Source organism: Bombyx mandarina, chromosome 24 (assembly GCF_030267445.1).
Source record: "Bombyx mandarina strain Sakado chromosome 24, ASM3026744v2".
In the NCBI taxonomy this organism is placed as follows: Eukaryota; Metazoa; Arthropoda; class Insecta; order Lepidoptera; family Bombycidae; genus Bombyx; species Bombyx mandarina.
Genome location: NC_143230.1, coordinates 11,460,752 through 11,486,007, shown reverse-complemented (window position 1 = coordinate 11,486,007; position 25,256 = coordinate 11,460,752). Strand labels below are relative to the sequence as shown.

The 25,256-nt window shown below is 37.6% G+C and overlaps 1 protein-coding gene across 1 annotated transcript; it reads left to right on the top strand.

Moving 5' to 3' along the window:
- The first annotated feature begins 2,512 nt into the window (after positions 1 to 2,512).
- sgl (UDP-glucose 6-dehydrogenase sgl) lies at positions 2,513 to 24,633 on the top strand. Its single transcript, XM_089737926.1, has 3 exons — positions 2,513 to 4,043; positions 6,488 to 6,762; positions 18,701 to 24,633. The coding sequence occupies exons 1-2, from the start codon at positions 2,874 to 2,876 to the stop codon at positions 6,755 to 6,757; spliced, it is 1,440 nt and encodes a 479-aa protein (XP_089594052.1). The 5' UTR covers positions 2,513 to 2,873; the 3' UTR covers positions 6,758 to 6,762; positions 18,701 to 24,633.
- Positions 24,634 to 25,256: the final 623 nt, after the last annotated feature.

The window sequence follows — 25,256 nt, the reverse complement described above, 5'->3', positions numbered from 1 at the left end:
GCGACTGGCGCCATTTTGGTTTTCGTTGAACTTTTAAAAAGACCGGGAAGTAGTTTGTGGATTCCCTCAAATAAAGTCTTAAATAACTGCGTACCTGCAGTGTACTTGTAATTGTAGTGAACCAATAATTTTAACATTCAGTAGACAGTTAACTTTAACTAATTTTAGTTAAGTAAGTTGTAGTGTTGCCCCGATATGTTAAGGAACAGGGTGATTTCACTAACTCCCGTTGACATTAACGATTCAACCACGTTATATTACAAAAGAGCATTACGAGTCTGGAACAGCATAGATCACCAGACTATTTCTACTGGGAAGCAGTTGAACTTTCCGTTTATACCCACAGCTTTTATACAATTAAAAGTTCAACCCGAAATTCGAGGGCTTTGGTGCTTAAATGCTCTATATGTATGTAGAGAGGTTGGTAGTGAATTTTTGTACAACATGTATCTCGTTCTTTATTTTGAACTTGAAGATGAATGAACCAATGAAAATCGATTCGTGTTTATACATTATTAATTGATTCGGTTTTGATGTTACACCGGTCACTCACATGCGCACGAATACGCAAACCCGCAAGTGTGGGACGACATTTGCAAATGATTATGCAAAGTTTTCGCTGCATTCGGGGTTTTCCAAGCTGTGACGGTTTTTTAACAGACATCAAAGCGCGCGAACCTCGAACCTTCGCGTAGTCTCCCACACATTCGCTTGCCCAGTTGCGCCGACGATTGCGAAGGTAACGGACGTATCGCCATTTTCATAGTTCATGTAGTATAATAATATATACTGTGTAGCGTATCTTCATCAAAAGAAATCCCATAAAAACAGCATGGCTGTTAATGATGTCTGGGAAAGAATTCAAAACTCTTTTTCTCTTCAATGTTCTATTGACGAATTAAAAAGGAGGAGACATTCGTAAACAAGTGTAGGAGGAAGCGCAAACGGGTTCGCAAATTAAGTATGCGAACCCATTTGCACAGCCGCTAGGTTTGCGAATGAATGTTTGACGGCCCTTCACATGCGCCCAAATATTCGTACAATGTACGAATATTTGCTCGCATGTGAGTGGCCGGCATTAGGATGCGAGTTACTGACAATGCACAGCGTCATATTTTCAAGGCAAAAAAAAAACTATTGTCCTTAAACACGTCACTATTTCCAGGAATCATACTTCGCAAATGCGTCGTAATTGTCAAGGTGACATGTAGTGCTGATACACACGTAGATAATATTTATGAGATATATATTTAAAAAAATCACTTACTTTGATTAAGCTGAAAATTAATTTATAAATGACATGTCATATTTACGCATATAAAGTATTGTAATGTAATGTACCACATTACCGACAATGGGTTGCTATTGCTCTTACGCTGCAACTGTTCACTCCTTAATCACAATCACACGATTTCTTTCAAGGCGAAATAGCTTATCATCGTTGTCAAGTTTGTCATGTGCACTTTTTGGAGAATTCGGCATTTTACGATTCGCTTACTAAAATCATGTGGACTCAATGAAAAATAATTACACTTTTTTACCACAGCAAATTGTGGTTTCCATGCGGGCTTTCAATAACCCTACTAGCTGGTAAAATCATTTTTAAACCGTAATAAAATCACTTAAAATAAAGTACCGATAGCTTTCTCAGGTGATACACATTTCTAACTATAGCTTGAACAAGCTACTATTTTTCGAATCAACAATATTATATTTAACTAAGAAATGTCATTTTATCGGGAAATTTGTGTACATTGCAAAGCTAGGAAAAAATTAAACAATTTTATTGTGGACCGAAACAGATACAGAGAGATATTTCTATTTTAATTCTTATTGCTTTTTCTTCCTGGTGAACTATGTTGAATTGAAGAGAAAAAGAACATTTTCCCTCTGTACCCCTTCTTTAGTTCACACTTACGTGCATTAACACATACCTACATACATTAACTTCGCAATTTAGTACTAAACGCTGTTTTGCGCGTATAGATACGATCATTTATCAATGTAGCCAAATATTTCCTACACGAATTTCAAATGTTTACAATTAAAATACCATTACGATTAAAATCTACATGAAAAAATCTAATTAGATTTCGCACTACACTTGCACGTCACTATTGGCGCTAATGACAATAGTGAGGTGTATAAATCAAGGTTTTGCAGAATTAAAAAAGCTGTCACATCGGACAGCGCATCGCATGTTTACTGGCAAAGCTTACTGTTTAGCTTACATTATCGACATTCACAGATATTTACTTCTGGACAAAATAGCAGTAATATATGTCGTTGCTATGATATTAATCGTTCATAAACTCATAGAACATTCGCGCTAAAATCAATTTACAACATATTATCTGTAAACAATGTGAAAGAGTGATATTATATATTATAATATAACAATACAATACAACATATTATTTGAATATAATAACAATGGTGTATAATGTTGCAAAGCTGTTGCAAAGTACAATAATTTCGCTAGTACCATACTAGGAAATTTACATAGCGTAATAAGCTTCTCGCTATAAATTTTCAACTAAAATTCGTTAGTGCGCTATTTACATTCACAGCACTACATCCAAATGTCATTGACACCGCTCGCGACGATCCAAGAATCTTTACTTCGCTAAATATTCATCTAAAAAAATTCAAATCCCGTTATTAAAAGCCCGCGGCCACTCACGGCACAACGATATGTCCCGTCTAATCGGCCGACATCTACAATCAATTTAAAAGTAACACTGATTATCATTCAGATTAGTAATTAATTATTACGACCACTAAAAAGTTATTTTCGATTAAAAGTACCGAGTTTAAAACATCGTTAATTGTTGTGCTTTGAGCGTGGCGGTTGTGTCTGAAGGTTTCCTAAAATGGTGATACAAAAAATCTGTTGTTTAGGAGCTGGTTATGTCGGCGGTCCAACCTGCAGTGTTATAGCACTGAAATGCCCCAATATTAAGGTAACCGTTTGCGACAAAAGCGAAGAGAGGATAAAGCAATGGAACTCTGATAAACTACCGATTTACGAGCCTGGCCTAGACGATGTAGTCCGCGAATGTAGAGGTAAAAATTTATTTTTCTCAACGAACATCGCCGAAAGCATTCGGGAAGCCGATTTAATATTTATATCCGTTAACACGCCCACGAAGACCATAGGTAATGGGAAAGGGCGAGCTGCAGACTTGAAGTACATAGAGAGCGCAGCCCGCATGATAGCGGATCTGGCCACCAGCAATAAGATTGTCGTTGAGAAATCGACTGTACCCGTCAAAGCCGCTGAAATTATTATGAAAATCCTTCGTGCCAATACCAAGCCTGGCGTTGAGTACCAGATCTTGTCGAACCCTGAGTTTTTAGCAGAGGGAACTGCTATTGTTGATCTTGTTGAGGCTGAAAGAGTTCTGATCGGTGGAGAAGACACCCCAGAAGGCCAGAAAGCTGTTCAGGAACTATGCTGGGTGTACGAACACTGGATCCCGGCGAAGAACATCCTGACAACCAATACTTGGAGTTCAGAGCTGTCTAAACTTGCAGCAAATGCTTTCCTTGCCCAACGAATATCGAGCATCAACTCGTTATCAGCTGTCTGTGAAGCAACAGGTGCTGATGTGTCGGAAGTGGCCAGAGCTGTTGGTAGGGACTCTCGTATTGGCCCCAAGTTCCTTGAGGCTTCCATCGGCTTTGGGGGCAGTTGTTTCCAGAAAGATATATTAAATTTGATTTATTTGTGTGAATGCTTGAATCTGCCAGAAGTGGCAGCCTACTGGCAGCAAGTGGTGAGCTTAAACGACTACCAGAAGACGAGGTTCACTCGGAAAGTAATTGAGGCACTCTTCAATACAGTATCGGATAAGAAAATAGCTATACTCGGATTTTCGTTCAAGAAGAACACAGGGGATACAAGAGAGTCTCCTGCCATATATGTCTGCAGTACGTTATTGGATGAAGGTGCAAAGCTGCACATTTACGATCCGAAGGTGGAGCACGACCAGATATACTATGAGCTGACCAATCCCTACGTTACTTCAGAGCCTGAGAAAGTGAGTTTTTTCTCTTTTTTGAAGTACTTACTATTTTAGATATTTTTTTTATTTTTTATAAACAATTTGGCTCCAACGCCTTTGGCATTGATTTTGCCAATGTCAAAGTATATACAAAAATGACAGGTGCTTAGAGAAGAAAAAAATTACTAAATCTAAATACAAATAAATTTGAGCCAAATGTAATACAAATAAGAGCAGCACAAACAACTATATATTAGAAAAACTACTTTAAAGATAAATATAATTAGCAGATAAAAATTGACACAGGATATTTACATGTTTAGAATAGGCTAAAGTTAATAAAGAATTAATATTAATAGGCCGGGCAATGTTATTTGGAAGGATATCATAAAGAGGGGATACAATTTTAGATAAAATGCGGTAGGCAGCGGCTTGGCTCTGCCCCTGGCATTGCTGAAGTCCATGGACGATGGTAACCACTCACCATCAGGTGGGCCGTATGCTCGTCTGCATAAAAGGGCAATAAAAAAAAAAAAAAAAAAGATATTTAACATATATTTAGAGGACTGAAACACTATTTGGATTAAGCAATGTTTTGCTTAAAATAGAACATTTCTCTTAATAATTAAAGGTGCATTTTATTTGGTGCTATCATCAATAGCTATCAATGTTTTTAATTGAACTTCAATTGAGTTTACTCCATTAAAATAGCTGAAGAAGTGTTTTTTGTTATGATTTTTTTTCTAAATTTTATACTTTAAATTACTCTCATGTAAAGTTGCAAAAATGTTACTTAAATCAAATGCTGGTTAAAGTTTCCTTTATGGTCTGTCGATTTGGAAGTTCACAATTTTTATGTAGATAGTACTCATAAATAGGAAGCTTATTTGCAAAATTTAAAGTTGTGGAAACTCACGGTTTACGAGGTACAATATTTTTAAAGTTTCCATAAAAATTGGAAAAATCGTCAAGGTAGACGTCAAAGTTGACATTTCACATTCCATTCACGGTAAAGGTGTATTTTATTAAATTTTATCTCATGTTTTTTACCGAAATTTATTAATTTTTTTTTATTGCTTACATTGGTGGACGAGCTCACAGCCCACCTGGTGTTAAGTGGTTACTGGAACCCATAGACATCTACGACGTAAATGCGCCACTCACCTTGAGATATAAGTTCTAAAATCTCAAGTATAGTTACAATGGCTGTCCCACCCTTCAAACCGAAGCCCATTATTGCTTCACGGCAGAAATAAGCAGGGTGGTGGTACCTACCCGCGCGGACTCACAAGAGGTCCTACCACCAGTAATTACGGAAACTAAAATTTGCAGGTTTGATTTTTATTACACGATATATTATATTATTTTAATATATGCACATATTAAATTTGTTGTAATTAATGTACACAGTGATAGTTGCTATATCAAGCAATTATATTGACTTTTTTTACCTCCATCTGATGGGCTTGAACACCGATCTACTCTATAACAAAGAACAAAGCAAATTTACTACTTTATTTGCATTAAGACATATTTGTACTACTATTATGTTTTATTATTTAATGATGAACTTAAGCACATGTGTTCGGTAACAAATCAGTTCATTGTGTGTCTGTTTTTATGCAACCCGCACTTAGCAATCCTTTTATTAAAAGGAGAACAAGTACCCTCACTAATACACTACAACTACCATCTTAACATTTATTTATAACAGACCTTTGATTAGAATGTTTAATAATCATAATGTTTGGAATACTCCTCTCTCCGGTCTGCTCAAGCAGATATCTCTCAATAATACGCATTGCCTTCTTTCTTTAATATATTGATAATATATTTATAATTGATAATAAATGTAAAGAAAAAACCTTATTATGAAAACCTTATTAAAAACCCTTAAAACTCTTTGGTTTTAAAAATAGTTTTTTATTTGATAAATTTACTGACCTGTATTTGGTTGAGAAAAAAGTTAAGTTTTACATAATTCAAGAATATTGTTTATAATAATAATTTGAAAAAAAGAGAATAAATATTTTAAATGTTGTTTTCTTAGTGTTTTACAGAAAACGCAATTAAGTATTTTATTTTAGTAGAATCATTCTAGAATGTAAATGAATGAATGCAGAATGTTTTTTTTTTCATTTTTGCATTATAAAAAACATTACACACACTACCATGTATTTACACACATTACACACATATATAAACTCTTTGTTTAACGTAAACCTTTGGTTATTGTTTTAAGTCTGTGGTCAAATTGAAAATAGATTAATATTGTTTGTCTTCAATATTATTTGTCTATAGTGTAGTTTGGCGACATCTGTGATTAAAGAAGTATAAAGTCTTTGAAAATAGAACCAATATTAATGTTCAAACTTATAATTTCAATTAATTATAGTCGAATTTCGACTACTGGGAGACCACTAGTTTAAATTAATTAACATGAAACCTAATGGCTTGATTTGGTCTGTGGTTTTCACCAGGTACGGAAAAACATTACGATCCACGACTCAGCCTATTCAGCGATATCAGGGGCTCACGCCATCATCCTATGCACGGAGTGGGACGAATTCAGGAGCCTGGACTTCAAGAAAATCTACAACAACATGATGAAGCCGGCTTATCTGTTTGACGGGAGGAAGATTCTGGACCACGATATGCTGATAAACATTGGCTTCCACGTTCAGACAATAGGGAAGAGGCTCTCCAGGACTAACAGCATTAGAGCCCAAGGCAGTCAGACTATGCCCTGAGAGATGTGAGTAACTTTTGGAATTTGTTAAATGGATCCTGTCGCTTAAGCAATAAGCTCACAGTCCACCTCGTGTTAAGTGGTTACTGGAGCCCATAGACATCTACAACGTAAATGCTCCACCCACCTTGAGATATAAGTTCTAAGGTCTCAAGTATAGTTTCAACGGCTGCCCCGCCCTTCAAAGCGAAACGCATTACTGCTTCACGGCAGAAATAGGCAGGGCGGTGGTATCTACCCGCGCGGACTCACAAGACGCCCTACCATCAGTAAAAAATTAAATTAGTGCCATTAAAATGTTAATCTTTTAAATGTATTTACCGCTATGTTGATTGTTATCTTATTGCAAACAGTAATGTGACATCAAAGGGAAAACCCGATGTTAATAGATATTTACTTGGTACGAATAATAAGCGGAACGTTTATAGTAAAATGGTATTTAATCTAAATTAACACTTTGACCGGATCCTCCCGATCCATTAACGGTGCTTTTAGGTACCTCAAGCACCGGTCACCGCCCTCGTCGAACCCGTCGCTTGCGACGAATGGCTCGACGAGTAAATTAACCCTCAGACACAGCCCACTGAGTTTCTCGCCGGATCTTCTCAGTGGGTCGCGTTTCCGATCCGGTGGTAGATTCTGCGAAGCACTGCTCTTGCTACGGCCAGTGTTAGCAACACTCCGGTTTGAGCCCCGTGAGCTCACCTACACGTCATGCCGAAGCTGATATAGCCTCTCAAGGCTATCAGCTAAGGTAGGAAAATAAGCTGTTTTGTTTAAATCGACATTCCGCTTAACACGCGTCATTTATCTTTGTAATTAAAGGTCCGTATTATTTGGTATCAGCATCAACGGTTCGATGTTTCTAATTGAACTTCAATTATGTTGACCACGTTCAAATAGGTAGCTGTTTTTGTTTTGTCATGATACTTTTTTGTAAATTTTAAACCTGTATATGGCTCTGCTGTAAAGTCGCAAGAATGTACTTACTGGTGGTAGGACGTCTTGTGAGTCCGCGCGGGTAGGTACCACCACCCCGCCTATTTCTGCCGCGAAGCAGTAATGCGTTGCGGTTTGAAGGGCGGCGCAGCCGTTGTAACTATACCTGAGACCTTAGAACTTATATCTCCATCTTGTGTGAATCTTACCCTACCTACCCATTTACTACGCCTTGATTAGAACTGCTGATTTCCGTAAGTTCAAGGTGGGTGGCGCATTTACGTCGTAGATCTCTTTGAGCTCTAGTAACCACTTAACACCAGGTGGGCTGTGAGCTCGTCCACCCATCTAAGCAATAAAAATAAAAAATGTAGCTTAAACGAAATATCCTTTCACTGGTCGATCAATGAATCTATTAGAAATTTTAGCATCGGTAATTGTATATCTATACTAATATATAAATCTACAGTAGTCTTTACGGATGTTTCGTTATAGCTACTGAACCATGTATCCGATTGACTTGAAACTCGGTATCCATGTAGAAAATACACGTACTTAATGGATAGGCTAATATTTATATGAGCGTTGGACTCCCTACACCAGTTGCGGGGGCGTTAACAATAAGAATATTTGTGGGGATGACAAATAATCTTATAATATATATTAATACGTGAAGCAAAAACTTTGTACCCCTTTTTACGAAAATTGCGCGGACGGAGGAGTATGAAATTTCCCACGCTTATAGAGAATATAGAGAAGGAGTGCAGAATGTTAATATTTCTGAAATTATGCATATAAACTACCTACACTAAATTGATAAATAAATCATTACACACACTACGATGTATTTGAGACACACACGCATGCATACTATATGTTTATTGTCAAACTTTTTTTATTGCTTATAGTCTGTGGTCAAATTGAGAGTAGGTTGAATATAGGGAAGAAAGTCTAACTTTTCCTCCCTGGGTACTGTACAAGTGCGCATGCGCGTTAGTGTCTACGTCTGCTCTCACGCACCTAAAATTCTCCGCCATTGTTGTGCTCGGGTAATTTGCAATATTGTGTTTAGTGTAAAAGTTAAAATAAACAAAAGGCAATAAAATTTAATAATGAAGTACTAAGCAAAGATGAGTTCGTCAGACAGTTCTTATTCAATTAGTAGTAGTTTATTTAAAAAAGAAAACAGCTAAATTGTTTTTTTGTGAGTCTGCCCCCCCCCCCCACCCCCTGCCAAGGCTTCGACCGTGGACCCTGGCCCTATTCTCCACGAACTTTCGGCCTGGTAGGAGAAAAAATAGTATGTGCACCGTGGGAAGAAAGTAAGACATCTCATCCCGCGTGTTTGTGTTAATTTTAAATGCCCAGCGAAGCGGACGGGTACAACTAGTTGACTAGTAAGCTTTCGCTGTGTTAACAGATTTCTTTCAACATCATTGTGTATGAAAATAATTAAAAGATCGAGATATTACGTACTACGTCTCGATGAATTAAAACAATATTTTACGTAATATAAGCGTTTTATTGGTCGGCTTAAAAGGCCAGTCAGCGGCTTTGAAAGTGTCGCAAGCCTCTATCTGAGTATATAGAAAAAATATTGTAACAAAAAAAAAAATAGCTTCATATGAATGGTGTAGGCTTAATTGTAGTTCAATCAGAAACATCGAACTGTTGATGCTGATACCAAATAGAAGGGACCTTTAATTACAAAGAATATTTTTTTTTTTTTATTGCTTAGATGTGTGGACGAGCTCACAGCCCACCTAGGGTTAAGTGGTTCCTGAAGCCCATAGACATCTACAACGTAAAGGCGTCACCCACCTTGAGATATAAGTTCTAAGGTCTCAGTCATAGTTACAACGGCTGCCCCACTCTTCAAATCGAAACGCATTACAGGTTTAAGGACAAAAATAGGCGGGGTGGTGGTACCCACGCGCGCGGACTCACAAGACGTCCTACCATCAGTAATCCATGACCCTTGTTAAGCGAAATGTCCCTTAAATAGAACAGCCTTTCGTTCTTCTATATGTAGTTTTGAAGCTAAGGAAATGCGCTTAAACCATAAGCCGAACTAGACGATGAGCCCTTGGGGCCCTGAAGCAAAGAAATTTTTAACAGGAATCTCCAAACGCTTGAAGGAGGTTACACGTGATGCTAAGGCTGGCTAGTACTTTGCACAGAGAGTGAGTCTGGCTGTCTCAACGAGGCAACGTAGCCAGTATCTTGGGAACTGTGCCTCCTTCAGGCGCATTGGAACATTTGTTCTACTGTGTGCGTTGATTTTTTGTTAAATTATTTTGATTTCTTATATTGTAAAATTATAAATAAATTCATTAACTATGACTAAAAGCCGAACTATTAATTTCATATCTCTGTTTACCCTGTCAAGTCAGGATATCAGAGCGAGTTTGCAGAATTAATGTGTTGTCAGCCCAGTGAGTTTCTCGCCGGATCTTCGCGTTTCCGATCCGGTGGTAGATTCTGCGAAGCACTGCCCTTGCTAGGGCCAGTGTTAGCAACACCTCCGGTTTGAGCCCCGTGAGCTCACCTACAGACGTTAGGGCGAAGCTGAAATAGCCTCTCAAAGCTATCAGCATGGGTAGGAAAAAAAAATCGATCCTTGACGCGCGGGCGAATTGTCTAGTTCACAGATCATAGAAACACGTGTTTCTATTATCTGTGGTCTAGTTGATCGGACGCCGAGAAGTCTAAGAAAATGATGTTCAAATATATCTATATCTATACTTCTATATACTAATATATAAATCTACAGTGGTTTGTACGGATGTTCCGTTATAACTACTGAACCGTGCATCCGATTGACTTGAAACTCGGTATCCATGTAGAAAATACACGTACTTAATGGATAGGCTAATATTTATATGAGTGTTGGACTCCCTACACCAGTTGCGGGGGCGTTAATGATGAGAATCTTTGTGGGGGTGAGAAATGATAATGTTAATTTTAAATGCTCATCGAAGCGGACGGCTACAGCTATATAGCTGTTAATAATTTTATTTGATGGCAACACAAACTTCTGTTTGTACAAATGTTGCAAGGTTTTTTTTTGTTCCGGCGCACCGACCTTTCGGTCTAAACCTTTTATTACTCGACACATGCGCGACACATGCTCGCCAGTCGTGTCGGCTTTTTATGAGCCTATAGAAATAAAATCCTTATGTGAGCTTTAAAGCTCGATTTAATTACCTGAGCCTTTAGAAATAAAATCCTTATGTGAGCTTTAAAGCTCGATTTAATTACCTTTTTTTTGTTACTAATCGCTGGTAGCCTCTAAGAATATATATTATATCTCATCCCTATATCACAGGGGTGGCCAACTTGATTAGAACCAAGATCTAAATGTTCTGACGAAACATTCTGGGATCTACCAATGACCTTTCCTGAAATTTATTGAAACCATGTAGTTCAGTACAGAAATAAGTAGCATATTTACTTTTATTACAAAAAAATTCAAATAAACCTGAAATTATATAATACAAGCGGCCCGCTCCGGCTCCGCTCGGGTCTTTTAACAAAAATTTCAACGATATTTGACGTTGTTTTATTTTTTTAAATAAAAGAACACTTATTGCGCCATAACTATAACAGTTAGACATATGCTGTCGCGACACTTTTTGTAAATAATAATGTGTTCTACAAAGTCGTAGTACATTATTTTATTTTATCATCAATAGTTGTCGCAGGGCACGCGATGTAAAGAATATTTTAGGTAATTTTTTTACACCTTGGGTTACATTATTGGAGTTTAAGTAAGGATCACTTTTTTTTTTTTTCAAAAAATAAATAGCCTATGTCACTCGGGAATAGTGTAACTTCTAAACAGTGAAAGAATTTTTCAAATCGGTTCAGTAGTTTCGGAGCTTATTCAATACAAACAAACCAACAAATCTTTCCTCTTTATAATATAACTAGCGACCCGCCCTCGCTTCGCTTCGGAAACATTAAAACACACATGAAACCAAAAAAATTAAATAAAAAAAAGTAGCCCATGTTCATCAGGGACAATGCCGGCTTCTAATGGAAAAAGAATTTTTCAAATCGGTCCAGTAGTTTCGGAGCCTATTCGAAACAAACAAACAAACAAATCTTTCCTCTTTATAATATTAGTATAGATTAGAATAGAAAAGAGTACTATGGTCATTGGTTACAAATGATACAAGATGAAGATGATGCGTGCAGCAATTGTGGAATCTGTTCTATGTTGTTATATTTTTTGTGTTGCCACGATCGACCGGTCGATCGCGACCTACCTGTTGGCCACTCCTGCTCTAGGAGCTCTACAGCTTCTCGCGGTCGGTTAGATGAGCTCACGGCCTCAACTTGAGAACATTTGCTATCACACTATCCTTAGCAAGAGCACTGCCGAATCTACCACCGGATCGGAATTGCGACCCACTGATAGTTTTTTTTATTGCCTAGATACCCATCTAGGCAATAAAAGCTAGCTCACAGTCCACCTGGTGTTAAGTGGTTAGTGAAGCCCATAGACACCTACAACGTAAATGCGCAACCCACCTTGATACATAAGTTCTAAGGTCTCAAGTATAGTTACAACGGCTGCCCCGCCCTTCAAACCGAAACGCATTACTGTGTCACGGCACAAATAGGCAGGGTGGTGGTACCTATCCGCGCGGACTCACAAGAGGTCCTACCACCAATAAAGTTTTAGTTTTGTACTTTGGTGAAATTTGTTTATCCCGAACCCCAGCGCGTAACAATACGTTGCGACGAGACTCGGAAAGAGTTCTCAGTGTAAGCCCCGCAATTATGGTCTATGGTCACGTCCATTAGCTTCATTGACCTTTCAAAGTAGGGCCTAATTTTCCAAAGCAACAAGGAAAAAGCCTTTGGTTCGATTTTGACCTCGTTAGCCAATTCGTGAACATTATAGTTGCCTGAATGCGGAACTAATTTCGCGCAATCATGAATCTTCTGTTGCGTGCGTCTTTACAGCAGCCGGCCTCTCTCGCTGGGTTAAAACATTGCACAGACACGTCCTCGTCTATTTGAAGACAACCGACTGTTTATGTAATGACCGTTTGTGTAAGCTGTATGTATGTAAACTGGTGGTAGGACGTCTTGTGAGTCCGCACGGGTAGGTACCACCACCCTGTCTGCCGTGAAGCAGAAATGCGTTTCGGGTTGAAGGGCGGGGCAGCCGTTGTAACTATACTGAGATCTTAGAACTTATGTCTCAAGGTGGGTGGCGCATTTACGTTGTAGATGTCTATGGGCTCCGGTAACTATTTAACACCAGGTGGGCTGTGAGCTCGTCCACCCATCTAAGGAATAAAAACAAAAGCTAGGAAAGGTTGACAAAGCGAATAAACTAAGTAAAATGAAGGACTGTCTTCAACAGAAGCGTCTAAATAATCGGCGGTGTAGTAGTTATCGGCCCTGACTTTTGCGCCGAGGGTCGTGGATTCGATCCCCGCATCGGGCAAACATTCGTATGACTATGACAAGCAGAATTCGTTGATCTTTTTTTTTCCTACCTAAACTGATAGCTTTGAGAGGCTATGTCAGCGTAACCGGGCGTGTGGGTGAGCTCACGGAGCTCAAACCGGGAGTGTTGCTGACACTGGCCCTAGCAAGAGCAGTGCTTCGCAGAATCTACCACCGGATCGGAAACGCAACCCACTGAGAAGATCCGACGCGAAACTCAGTGGGCTGTGTCTATGGGTTAATTTACTCGCCGAGCCCTTCGTAGCAAGCTACGGGTTTGACGAGGACGGCGACCGGTGATTGAGGTACCTAAAAGCACCGTTAATGGATCGGGAGGATCCGTAATGACGTGTTTAGGGCGACGTCGACTGTCTATCATTCGGTCCACAGAATCCGGTATGGGTGTTGACCGATGCGTCGTTCGCACAACACATTCGCGTTCTCATGAAGATGACGTCAGAGATTCAAGGTCGATGTAACTTGAAGTTTATTTGCAGTCATCACGCATTCGGTTGAGGTCGATCGACATCATCAAACAGTTCAGGGTCGGATTCAGGGATATTAAAACAAACATATTAATACGCTTTTATTAGCTTCAGACGTATGTATTTATGTAACGGAATCTTTGAACACGATTTTGACCCCCTTCAAAACGTCGGATTAACTCGAAATTTGGTAAACTTATTAAGGACCAATGACAATAAAATATTAAAATTAAAATAAAAATGAAAAAAAAAGATTGAAAACCGTACAAGAAAGTATAGTTACAACAAAATTCGCTTTTATAGAAAATCGTATTTTGTTAGTTTTTTTAAACTATTATTTAATTTTCAATTTTTAGTTGATTTTCAGTTTTCTCAATTTATATTTTTATTTTTATATAAAATCGTATTTTGTTAGATTTTTTAAACAATTTTTTTTTAAATGATTCAAAGAGCGTCGGCCTTATGTTGAGCGCGAGGCCGTTAACAGTCTAAATGCCACCGCTCACTTTGACACGTGAGGTCCGGGTCTGACTTGTATGATGGCTATATGTTTCTTTATAAGCGACACAGGCATAGTTACCCTTTCGTTACACGATCTTATTGCTTCATAATGGAACTCATTTGTGATCTGAATCAAACGCGTACTTCATTGGAGAAATGGTACCGGTTTTTATTTATTGCTTAGATGGGGGGCGAGCTCAGAGCCCACCTGGTGTTAAGTGGTTACTGGAGCCCATAAATATCTACGACGTAAATGCGCCAACACACCTCGAGATATAAGTTCTCAAGTATAGTTACAACGGCTGCCCCGCCCATCAAACCGAAACGCATTACTGCTTCACGGCTGAAATAGGCGGGGCGGTGGTACCTACCCGCGCGGACGCACAAGAGGAGGACCCACCAGTACTCTTTCTAAACTCCTGTCTGCGTTATTTGAACAAGTTCTTTGTCCTTTCCTCCTCTCCACGGTCGAGTGCTTCGCGAGACGCTCGGTCTATATATTAGTCAACCAGTTTAATATATGACTAGCGACCCGCCCTCGCTTCGCTTCGGAAACATTAAAACACACGTGAAACCAAAAAAAAAAAATAAAAAAAAAAAAAAAAAGTAGCCTATGTTCATCAGGGACAATGTCGGCTTCTAATGGAAAAAGAATTTTTCAAATCGGTCCAGTAGTTTCGGAGCCTATTCGAAACAAACAAACAAACAAATCTTTCCTCTTTATAATATTAGTATAGATTAGTATAGATATAGATAAGGTAGATTTCTGAAATTGTTATCTACTTCAATTGTATATGTTTCAAAGGTATTTTAAATATATTTTATATGTAAATTGCTTATTCATTGTGTCTAAAGAAGCAACATTTTTTTTTTTTTTTTTTTTTCAATTATATATTAATACGTGAAGCAAAAACTTTGTATCCCTTTTTACGAAAATTGCGCGGACGGAGGACTATGAAATTTTCCACACTTATAGAGAATATAGAGAAGGAGTGCACAATGCTAATATTTTTTAAAAATAATGCTTAAAAGATACATTAAATCAATAAAGAAAACATTACACACACTACATACCATGTATTTGACACACACACGCATGCATACTATTTATTTATTGTCAAACTTTTGTTCTTGACGTGTGTTGTCAAATTGAGAATAGATTAAACATTGTTTGTCTTTGTTAATATTTTTTATAGTGTAGTCTTGGCGAAATTTGTGATTATAGAAGTATAAAATACAATCATAATAGTGTACAAACTTACAATTCCAATTAATTATAGTCGAATTTCGACTACTGCGGAACCACTAGTAATTATTATTATATTATAATACATTGTGTATTAATTGTACACACATATACACATACATACATATATCCGTAAATATACATATGTATGTATGTAATATGTATGTGTACATATATGCATAATATGTATTTCACTGGATTGGTACACCGCGCGTAGTTCGTTTCTAAATGATTCTTGTTCATCTGATGGTTGTCTGGAAGAGATCGCTCTTAGCGATAAGACCGCCAATTGTACTCTTTTGTGTTTAATGTATCGCACTGTTTATTTGGTTTTTGGTGTACAATAAAGAATACTCTCTCTCTCTCTCTATTCTCTCACTCTCACTCCTACTAAATTGTATCTTTTCTCTCTAGCCGTAATGAATCTGTCGCGAGTTAAATTTCACTCAATGCCCCTAAAGAATGCGCCTATCATATGTATGTATATGTATATATTATATACTTTTTGTGTATGTATTTGTAACTTAACATAAATTTCATTGCACCTACCACTATTTACTCAGCACTACCTTTGGTTGACTGGTAGAGAATGCCTTAGGCATTAAGTCTGTAAAATTTACATGAAGTGTAATAGTGAATAAATAAATAAAGAAGTTTCACTTAAAAAAAAGCAATGAAATTCAAATAATTTTCAACTAGCTATTTGATTCTTTCAATGTTCCTTACAAATTAATTACAGAGCGCTTTTGTGAATTCGCAATTAAATTTTTGTACACCTGTTCATACGTTACTATTATCAGTCATTTATATTATTAGCATGTTAATGTCATTAGCGACTCACACACACACACACACACACGTGCATGGACACACACACATGCGCACACACACGTGATAATGATGCGATAAAACAAAACGGAAATCGGTCAAGGTTATTGTAATTATTTATCGAAAAGTTTTCGCTTGATCCAATAGCGAATTTGAACCGTATCTATATAAGCAATTGAGACGTCTTTTGTTTCGACCTGTGAGGGTCGGTTTTCAGAGCTCATTCACCGAAAAAACAATATTGTAAAGTATAGAGCAAATAGAACAAAATCTATATATTAATACGTGAAGCAAAAACTTTGTATCCCTTTTTACGAAAATTGCGCGGACGGAGGAGTATGAAATTTCCCACACTTATAGAGATTGTAGAGAAGAAGTGCAAAATGCTATTTTTTTTTTAAATAATGCATAAAAGATACATTAAATCAATAAAGAAAACATTACACACACTACATACCATGTATTTGACACACACACGCATGCATACTATTTATTGTCAAACTTTTGTTCTTGACGTCTGTTGTCAAATCGAGAATAGATTAAATATTGTTTGTCTTTGTTAATATTTTAGATAGTCTTGGTGAAATTTGTGATTATAGAAGTATAAAATACAATCATAATAGTGTACAAACTTACAATTCCAATTAGTTATAGTCGAATTTCGACTACTGCCGGACCTCTAGTTGTAATTATTTATCGAAAAGTTTTCGCTTGATCCAATAGCGAATTTGAACCGTATCTATATACGCAATTGAGACGTTTTTTGTTTCGACCTGTGAGGGTCGGTTTTCAGAGCTCATTCGCCGAAAAAACAATTGAATATGCAACTTCGAAAAGGGCACATGTCGCATATCTTGTCAAATACGTTTTTTTCATATACATGTACAGTTTTGAGGCTTACCTACCTACACACCAATTTTATAATAATTCCAGTAATTTTCTATTGCTAATTAACACTAAAATATATCTCAAAAGTTAATATCGTGTCGTTAATGAAGTCGTCGTGGCCTAAAGGATAAGACGTCCGGTGCATTCGTATCTAGCGATGCACCGGTGTTCGAATCCCGCAGGCGGGTACCAATTTTTCTAATGAAATACGTACTTAACAAATGTACACGATTGACTTCCACGGTGAAGGAATAACATCGTGTAATAAAAATGAAACCCGAAAATTATAATTTGCGTAATTACTGGTGGTAGGACCTCTTGTGAGTCCACACGGGTAGGTAGCACCGCCCCGCCTATTTCTGCCGTGAAGCAGTAATGCGTTTCGGTTTGAAGGGTGAGGCAGCCGTTGTGATTATACTGAGACCTTAGAACTTATATCTCAAGGTGTGTGGCGCATTTACGCTGTAGATGTCTATGGGCTCCAGTAACCACTTAACACCAGGTGGGCTGTTAGCTCGTCCACACATCTAAGCAATAAAAAAAAAAAATATATTTTACACTTTGCTTTAGAAAATAATCATTTTTTTTTTCATTTCCTGAACATTTTAAATTTTCAGAGATGTGCCCTTTTCGAAATTGCATATTCAATTGTATAGTATCGAGCAAATAGAACAAATAATTAAAGAATTCGAATTGGCATTAAATTGTATTATTCATTTACTAGATGATGACCGAGCATTGATCGGTTTTTTTTTTTGATAACGCCATCTTGTTGTGTCTTTAAAGCGGTTAGTTGCCCTCAATTAAGAGAAATAGTATTATTATTCGCCAATAGATGTCGGGAAGAGTTGATTATTGAAAACACGAATAAAACAACGTTTTCTGAAAATAAATGGTAGCTATATCGATTTATCGCCCCCGAAACTAAATTTTATGAAAATCGTTGGAGCCGTTTCCGAAATTCAGATTATATATATATATATTAATATACAAGAGTTGCTCATTTAAAGATATAAGATAAGATAATATATCGAGACGTGAAAAAGTCGGGTACCATTTTTCCAATGAAGTATGCACTTGGTTCAGATCACAAATAAGTTCCTTCATAAAGCAATAACATAGTGTAATGAAAGCATACTGGTGGTAGGACCTCTTGTGAGTCCGCACGGGTAGGTACCACCGCCCTGCCTATTTCTGCCGTGAAGCAGTAATGCGTTTCGGTTTGAAGGGTGAGGCGCATTTACGTTTTAGATGTCTATGGGCTCCAGTAACCACTTAACACCAGGTGGGCTGTGAGCTCGTCCACCCACATGAGCATGAGCCTCACCTGGTGGTGAGTGGTTACCGTCGCCCATGGACATTAGCAATGCCAGGGACAGAGCCAAGCCGTTGCCTACCGCTAAGTAGTCTCCACAAGCCTCGTTTGAAGAAGGACATGTCATAGCGCTCGGGAAACACCGTGGAGGCTCATTCCAAAGTCGGAACTGTCGATGTCCATGGACTACGACGACCATCAGGGAGATAGTGGCTCGATTGCACTTAAATATTAAAGAAAATTGTTTTATCACAGTAATTTTTATTTTTGTTTCAGATTCCGAATACTATTTAATAAGGATACTTATACATATATATATATAAAATGAGGAGTGATAGGCTGTTTGGTTCAAGCAACATTCCGCTTAACACGCGACATTTATCTTTGTAATTAAAGGTCCGTTTTATTTGATATTAACATCGACGGTTCAATGTTTTTAATTGAACTTCAATTAAGATTATTCCATAGAAATAGCTGAAGTGTTTTTTTTTTTCGTTACGATATTTCTTACAAATATCAAACATTAAATTGTGGACACTGGACGATTCACTCAAACAGTCTTCTTATCGAAAAGGGGTTTCAAAGAAAGCCAAATAAAACGAACCTCCAAGTGAATTAATTATTATTATTAATATAACATTTGAGATCATTGAACATTTGCAAAAGTCTGTTGCGCGGGCCAAATTACTAGTATTGTTATCTATTGGCGACAATCATCAACATAATATGTGAATTCTTTTTTTTTTGAAACCTAAGCTGATAACCTTGAGAGGCTATTTCAGCGTAACTTTAATCAAATCAAATCAAATGAATTTTTTTTTATTCAACATAAATGAAAGTACATACTTGTTGAACGTCAAAAGAACTACCGCCAATTCACAAGAACTAGCCTCCGTCCTGAGAAGAATTGGCAAGAAACTCAGCGGGAATGCATTTTTTTTTGTTTTTTTTTTGTTGTATTTTTTAAACTAGTTGGTGAGCTCACGTTGCGTTGCTAACACTGGCCCTAGCAAGAGCCGTGCTTCGCTGAATCTACCACCGGATCGGAAACGCGACCCACTGAGAAGATCCGCCGAGAAACTCAGTGGGCTGTGTCTGTGGGTTAATTTACTCGCCCAGCGCTTCGTCGCAAGCGACGGGTTCGACGAGAACGTTGACCGGGGGGAATTCACATTAATACGATTTCTAACAATACTAAAGAAATGGCTCCCTCCTGTAATGTTGTAAAAATTCACTTAAACCAAATAGTCTTTCACCATTCGATACATAAATAATTAAAGTTAGAACGTAATCTGTATAAGTAAAAGCTTTTTCAATGCAAAGCATATTTTAAAATGCGGTATAGAAGTGATTTTGTGAGTAGCAAATGAAAAATGGCTGATTTTATTATACACGAAAACAAATCATCTCGGAACAGAAACAGTTGACTGGTACGTATTTAGGTGCTCGAACAATTTCTAACTACACCGGGATTTTGTAGCTACCCCGGGATTTTCTGCCTACCCCGGGATTTTCTAACTACCCCGGGATTTCAATGCCGGCAAGGCCGCATCACTCACGAAGTGTGAACGAAGAAGACGTCTAAAACACACTAGATAAAGCACGATTTTTAAACCCTTTGCGGTCTTAAAACTAATGTAAGAAGACTATAAGTCCAATACTTTTGAACTCTGGACTTCAAAGGGTTAAATATTTGCAAAAACAACAGCCTGTATATACATCGTGAGCTTAAATGCTCGATACTTAGAGATACTCCAATGTTCCTCATAATACAGGGTATAAGATTATTCTTTCCAGAAAGAACTTCGATAATCATGCCCAATGTGAGTGGTGGCATAAATAATCACTTTTCACTTTGAATTTGAGCCCGCCTAGATGGCACCAGTTAGAATGGGTAAGCCGAAAAGCCTGGGCTGATTCGTCTCAATTGGCCATCGGAGCCCGTGGACAACAACACGTACGCGCTCGGACAAGATTGAACTCTCAGTTCCGTTGTAACAGTATTCGTAAATTCAGTACGTCATCGTGATAGCTATGTAGCTTCGCAAGCTTTTCCAATAGTAATTTTTAAGTTGCACTAATTATCGCGACTCCAAAGGCATATGGTCGGATATCCGTTGTTTGAACTTTGATTATAACACATCTGATTATCTTATATATAAAATTGTCGTGTTGCTGTGTTCCTTGCCAAACTCTAAATCGGAAAAGGCTCGACCGATTCTCACAAAATTTCCGGCATAGACGCAGCCCACTGAGTTTCTCGCCGGATCTTCTCAGTGGGTCGCGTTTCCGATCCGGCGGTAGATTCTGCGAAGCACTGCTCTTGCTAGGGCCAGTGTTAGCAACACTCCCGGTTTGAGCCCCGTGAGCTCACCTACACGTCAAGGCGAAGCTGAAATAGCCTGAAATTTTGTGTGCACATCAGGTAGGTCTGAGAATCGGTAGCTGAAAAGGGGTTTGGGCCACCAGTAAGAAATCTATTAAAAAAACAGTTTTATTTGGTCACGTATGACCCTCGACCAAATCCTTCTCTAAGCTATCATCTCGAGAACCCTTGAAAAAACGCTTTAACAAAACCACGTATTTTTTGCTAAAAACCGCATCACCCGACCACAAGTCTCCGATGTTGAGATTTCGCTTTTTTTTTAATTATTTTAGTATTTTAATTTAAAAACGAAAAAAAAAACCTTGACCGGATTTTGGCTTCGAAAATGAAGGAGCTTAGCGCGATTTTTCAAAAGCAATAAAATCTCTCTATAGCCTCTATGAAGATGATATTGATAAACATTATTACGATACTCATCTTGTACACGAAACTAATCCATAGGCACAGCCAATACCGTCTTTACCATAAGGGCACACGGGGCCCGTGCCCAAGGCCCCCATTCTCAGGGGGCCCCGAAAGACCGACAATTTCTCTCACACGTTTATTCTGAAAACATTTTTTCGGGCACATTACACTTTTTTCACAAATCAGTAATCAGAAGGTATTTATTTACAAGGCATATACTATGACTATAATATAAGATTTTGCTCAACAGAAATCCCGAAAGAAACCGTTATCGAAATCGTAACCAAAAAACCAGCAGCATTCTAAAATCATGAATGACATTATATCATACTGTATTTGATTACCTATAATAAATGGTCATACTCAGTAAAAAAATGTTATTATAATTCGCTTTTTTTACTTTCCAAAAGGGCCTCAAATTCTTGTGTGCCCAAGGGCCCCATCCTAGTTTAAGACGTCCCTGGGCACAGTCATAGAGTTTCTCGCCAGATCTTCTCAATGGATCATGATTCTGATCCGATGGTCATCATGCATTGTTAGAATTCAGAAATATAGAGACAGGTTTGACTTAATCGATGTAAATTCTCAATTGCTTATGATTGTATTGATTATGGAACCATATCGAGGGGTGTTTGGTTCAAGCAACATTTAGCTTAACACGCGACGGTTATATTTGTAATTAATACGCTTCTATTAGCTTCAGACGTATGTATGTTAGTATGTAACGGAAACTTTGAACATGATTTTGACCCCCTTCAAAACGTCGGATTAACTCGAAATTTGGTGTACTTATTGAGGACCGATGACAAATCAATATTTGAAAACAATTAAAAGAAAAAATATTTGAAAAAATTGAAATTCAACTAAAAAATGAAAAATAAATAATAGTTTAAAAAAATAGTGTAAATGCGTGGGGTGCTTGGTATCATTAGTTATAAATATTTAATGAACAGATATGAGTAGAAGGGTTATTTTGATAATATCCTGAAAAGCATCCCACACTTTTTTTACAATAAAATCACTTTTTCTTACACTATGTATTTTTAATTCAAATTTATTAAAATTTATTTTCTATTTTTTAGTTGGTTTTTCTATAAAAGCGTATTTTGTTAGTTTTCTTAAACTATTATTTATTTTTGTTGGTCCGTTCTATTTGGTATCAGCATCAACAGTTCGATGTTTTTAATTGAACTTCAATTAAGCTTACTCCATTCAAACAGCCGAAGAAGTTTGTTATGATTGTTTTTTGCCAAAGTTTGAGAGATTACTGGTGGCCCGGAAGCCATTCCAGTTTTACCAGCGTAGGTGGGCGAGCAAGGGCTCAGCCAGGAGGTGTGGGATTTGCTAACAACTGCCCGAGCGCCTCCAAAGGAGGCATAACAACTCAAGAGCAGCTGCTTCGCGAATGAATCTACTACCGGATCGGAATCGCGACCCGCTGAGAAGACCCGGCGAGAAACTTAGCAGCCTGATGCTTAGGTTAGGTTGCACGTCGAATTCTTTGTCGAGTTCGACGAGTACGGTTACCGGGGTCCCTACTCCTAGTGTTAGAGCTAAAAGATAGATGCTTGGTTATCGTTAGATAAGCGTGTCCGCTGTTTTTAGAACGCCAAAATCTGGTCGACTTAATTATAATTAATCTATCGTATTTTTAAGCTAAAATAAAAATGTATTGCAATTATTTCATAACTATCAAACTGGGTTATGTTGTTGAAAACTATGGTCATTCGATCGTAGGTTTTATTGCAATTGAGGATATCAGCGCATAAGTGGTCTAACCTATAATTCATATTCGTGCTTATGTATTGCAATTTATTTAAAACATGATAAATTTTGATGCAAAATCGGTTCAATCCCTAGTTTCATCCATAGATAATAGATGCTTTTGTAAACGTCGTTTTAGCGCGTATTTTTTTGCCTACGAAGTATTGTAAAGATAAATTCGAACCTCATTATCTCCATACTATGGTAAGTTTAGGCCACTTTTGCGCTGACCGCCTCAATTATGGATAGAAGTAGGGATCACCATCTGGGTGTAAGTGTAAGTGTACGCTGAAAGAAAGCCAATTAAGATGGCGCCACTGTAGCAAGTGGAAGAATTTTAAAAACAGCCCTATAAACTATTAGAGCAGGATAAATTAAAAAGGAAAAAAACAATTTAAATGGTTATAGTGTATTATTTTATTCACATAAAAATAATGTTTAGTCCAGTAAAACTATAGCACAAACTGAGTTTTATTTGGTATCAGCATCGACAGTTCGATATTTCTAATTCAATCAAGTTAACTCCATTCAAGTATCTGAAGGTGTTTTTTTTTCGAATTTTAAACAATAAATGGCTCTCCTGTAAATTTGCAAAAGATGTCACTTAAACGAGATATCCTTTCAGCCTTCGATATAAAAGTGAAGGTACCTTTGACTGTTATTGGGGGAATTCCCGGAAAGTATTTTGTTGTTGAATATTTGAGTCGTCTATTATCAAAGGTGGCAATCTGTGCATTTGGACAAAAAAATGTTATTGATATGTCAATACAGATTGATTTGAATATAATCGTCTCCTTCAAAGAATACTGTTCAAAACCTGCAATAAATAAAGGTTAATACTTAACCTGTTATTTATCTAAGATGTCGTTCAAAAGAGTTTTGTGACTGCCAATGGAATACAAAGTCAATAATTCGTTTTTCTGATTTACCAATAATTGTCCAAAAGTCACATTGCCGGCTTTGATAATAGTCGACTCATTTATTTTTCTGTGGCTCTCCGGCTTTTGTAGTAAATTTAATTAGCCCGCAAAGGTATGTAGCTTGGACGGTATTTGTCTAGTTGATCAGACGCTTTCGAAGTCGAAGAAAATGATGTTCAAAGATTCCTTTACATACAAACATGCCAAGCTAATAAAAGCATACTAAAAACTTGGCTTGTATATTCAAATTTAACAAAAAAAACTTCAGAGGTGTCAAGATAAATTACAGCATTAAACGCTATCTCGAGAAACTGTACTCATTACGCGGACCAATCGGATACGAGCAATGTCACGCGATAAGCGCCTACACGTTGATTGGTCAGAATGACGGATCTAAAAAGTGTCGTGACAACTTTTCGTAAGAATTTTTTCCGTCTAGCCCTCTTTCACAACGCGCGATAAGGAACTTCGTTCCAAAAAATCTTATTTTCAAACTCTGTGACCCTATTTCTATAGGACTAAATAAATAAAAAAAACATTGATTAAAGAGAAAATCAGAATTGTCTATATATTTTTACGTAAAAGAACCGAGAACTTGGCAGATTGACTGCGCGCGTTCCTACAATATAATTCTTTGTAATTTATTACGATCGATTTAGTGATTAAGTATAATGTTTTACCGAATTAAGTAAATAATAATAATAATCGAAATATATAAATATATTTTAGTAATTGTTTTGTTTTATTTCTCGCACACAGAAGGAGAGATTCCGTCCATACCATTTTTTCTAATGAAATACGTACTTAGCAAATGTTGAAGATTGACTTCCACGGTGAAGGAATAACATCGTTTAATAAAAATCAAACCCTCAAAATTATAATTTGTGTAATTACTGGTGGTAGCACGTCTTGTGAGTCCACACGGGTAGGTACCACCACCCTGCCTATTTCTGCCGTGAAGCAGTAATGCGTTTCGGTTTGAAGGACAGCCGTTGTAACTATATTGGGACTTTAGAACTCATATCTCAAGGTGGGTGGCGGCATTTATATTTGTAGATGTCTATGGGCTCCGGTAACAACTAAATCAAGTGAGCCGGGAGCTCGTCCACCCAGTTAAGCAACAAAAAAAGTATTTTTTTTCCTACCAAGCTGATAGCCTTAAGAGGCTATATCAGCGTAACCTTACCTAGCAGGTGAGCTCACGGGGCTCAAACCGGAGTGTTACTAACACTGGCCCTAGCAAGAGCCGTGCTTCGCAGAATCTACCGCCGGATCGGAAACGCGACCCCCTGAGAAGATCCGGCGAGAAACTCAGTGGGCTGTGTCTGGGAGTTAATTTATTCGTCGAGCACTGTGC

Excerpts from the sequence above, each read along its gene's own strand:
- sgl (XM_089737926.1), top strand. The coding sequence starts at position 2,874 with ATGGTGATACAAAAAATCTGTTGTTTAGGAGCTGGTTATGTCGGCGGT. Across the intron at positions 4,044-6,487 it reads TTACTTCAGAGCCTGAGAAA|GTACGGAAAAACATTACGAT; the intron begins GTGAGTTTTTTC and ends GGTTTTCACCAG.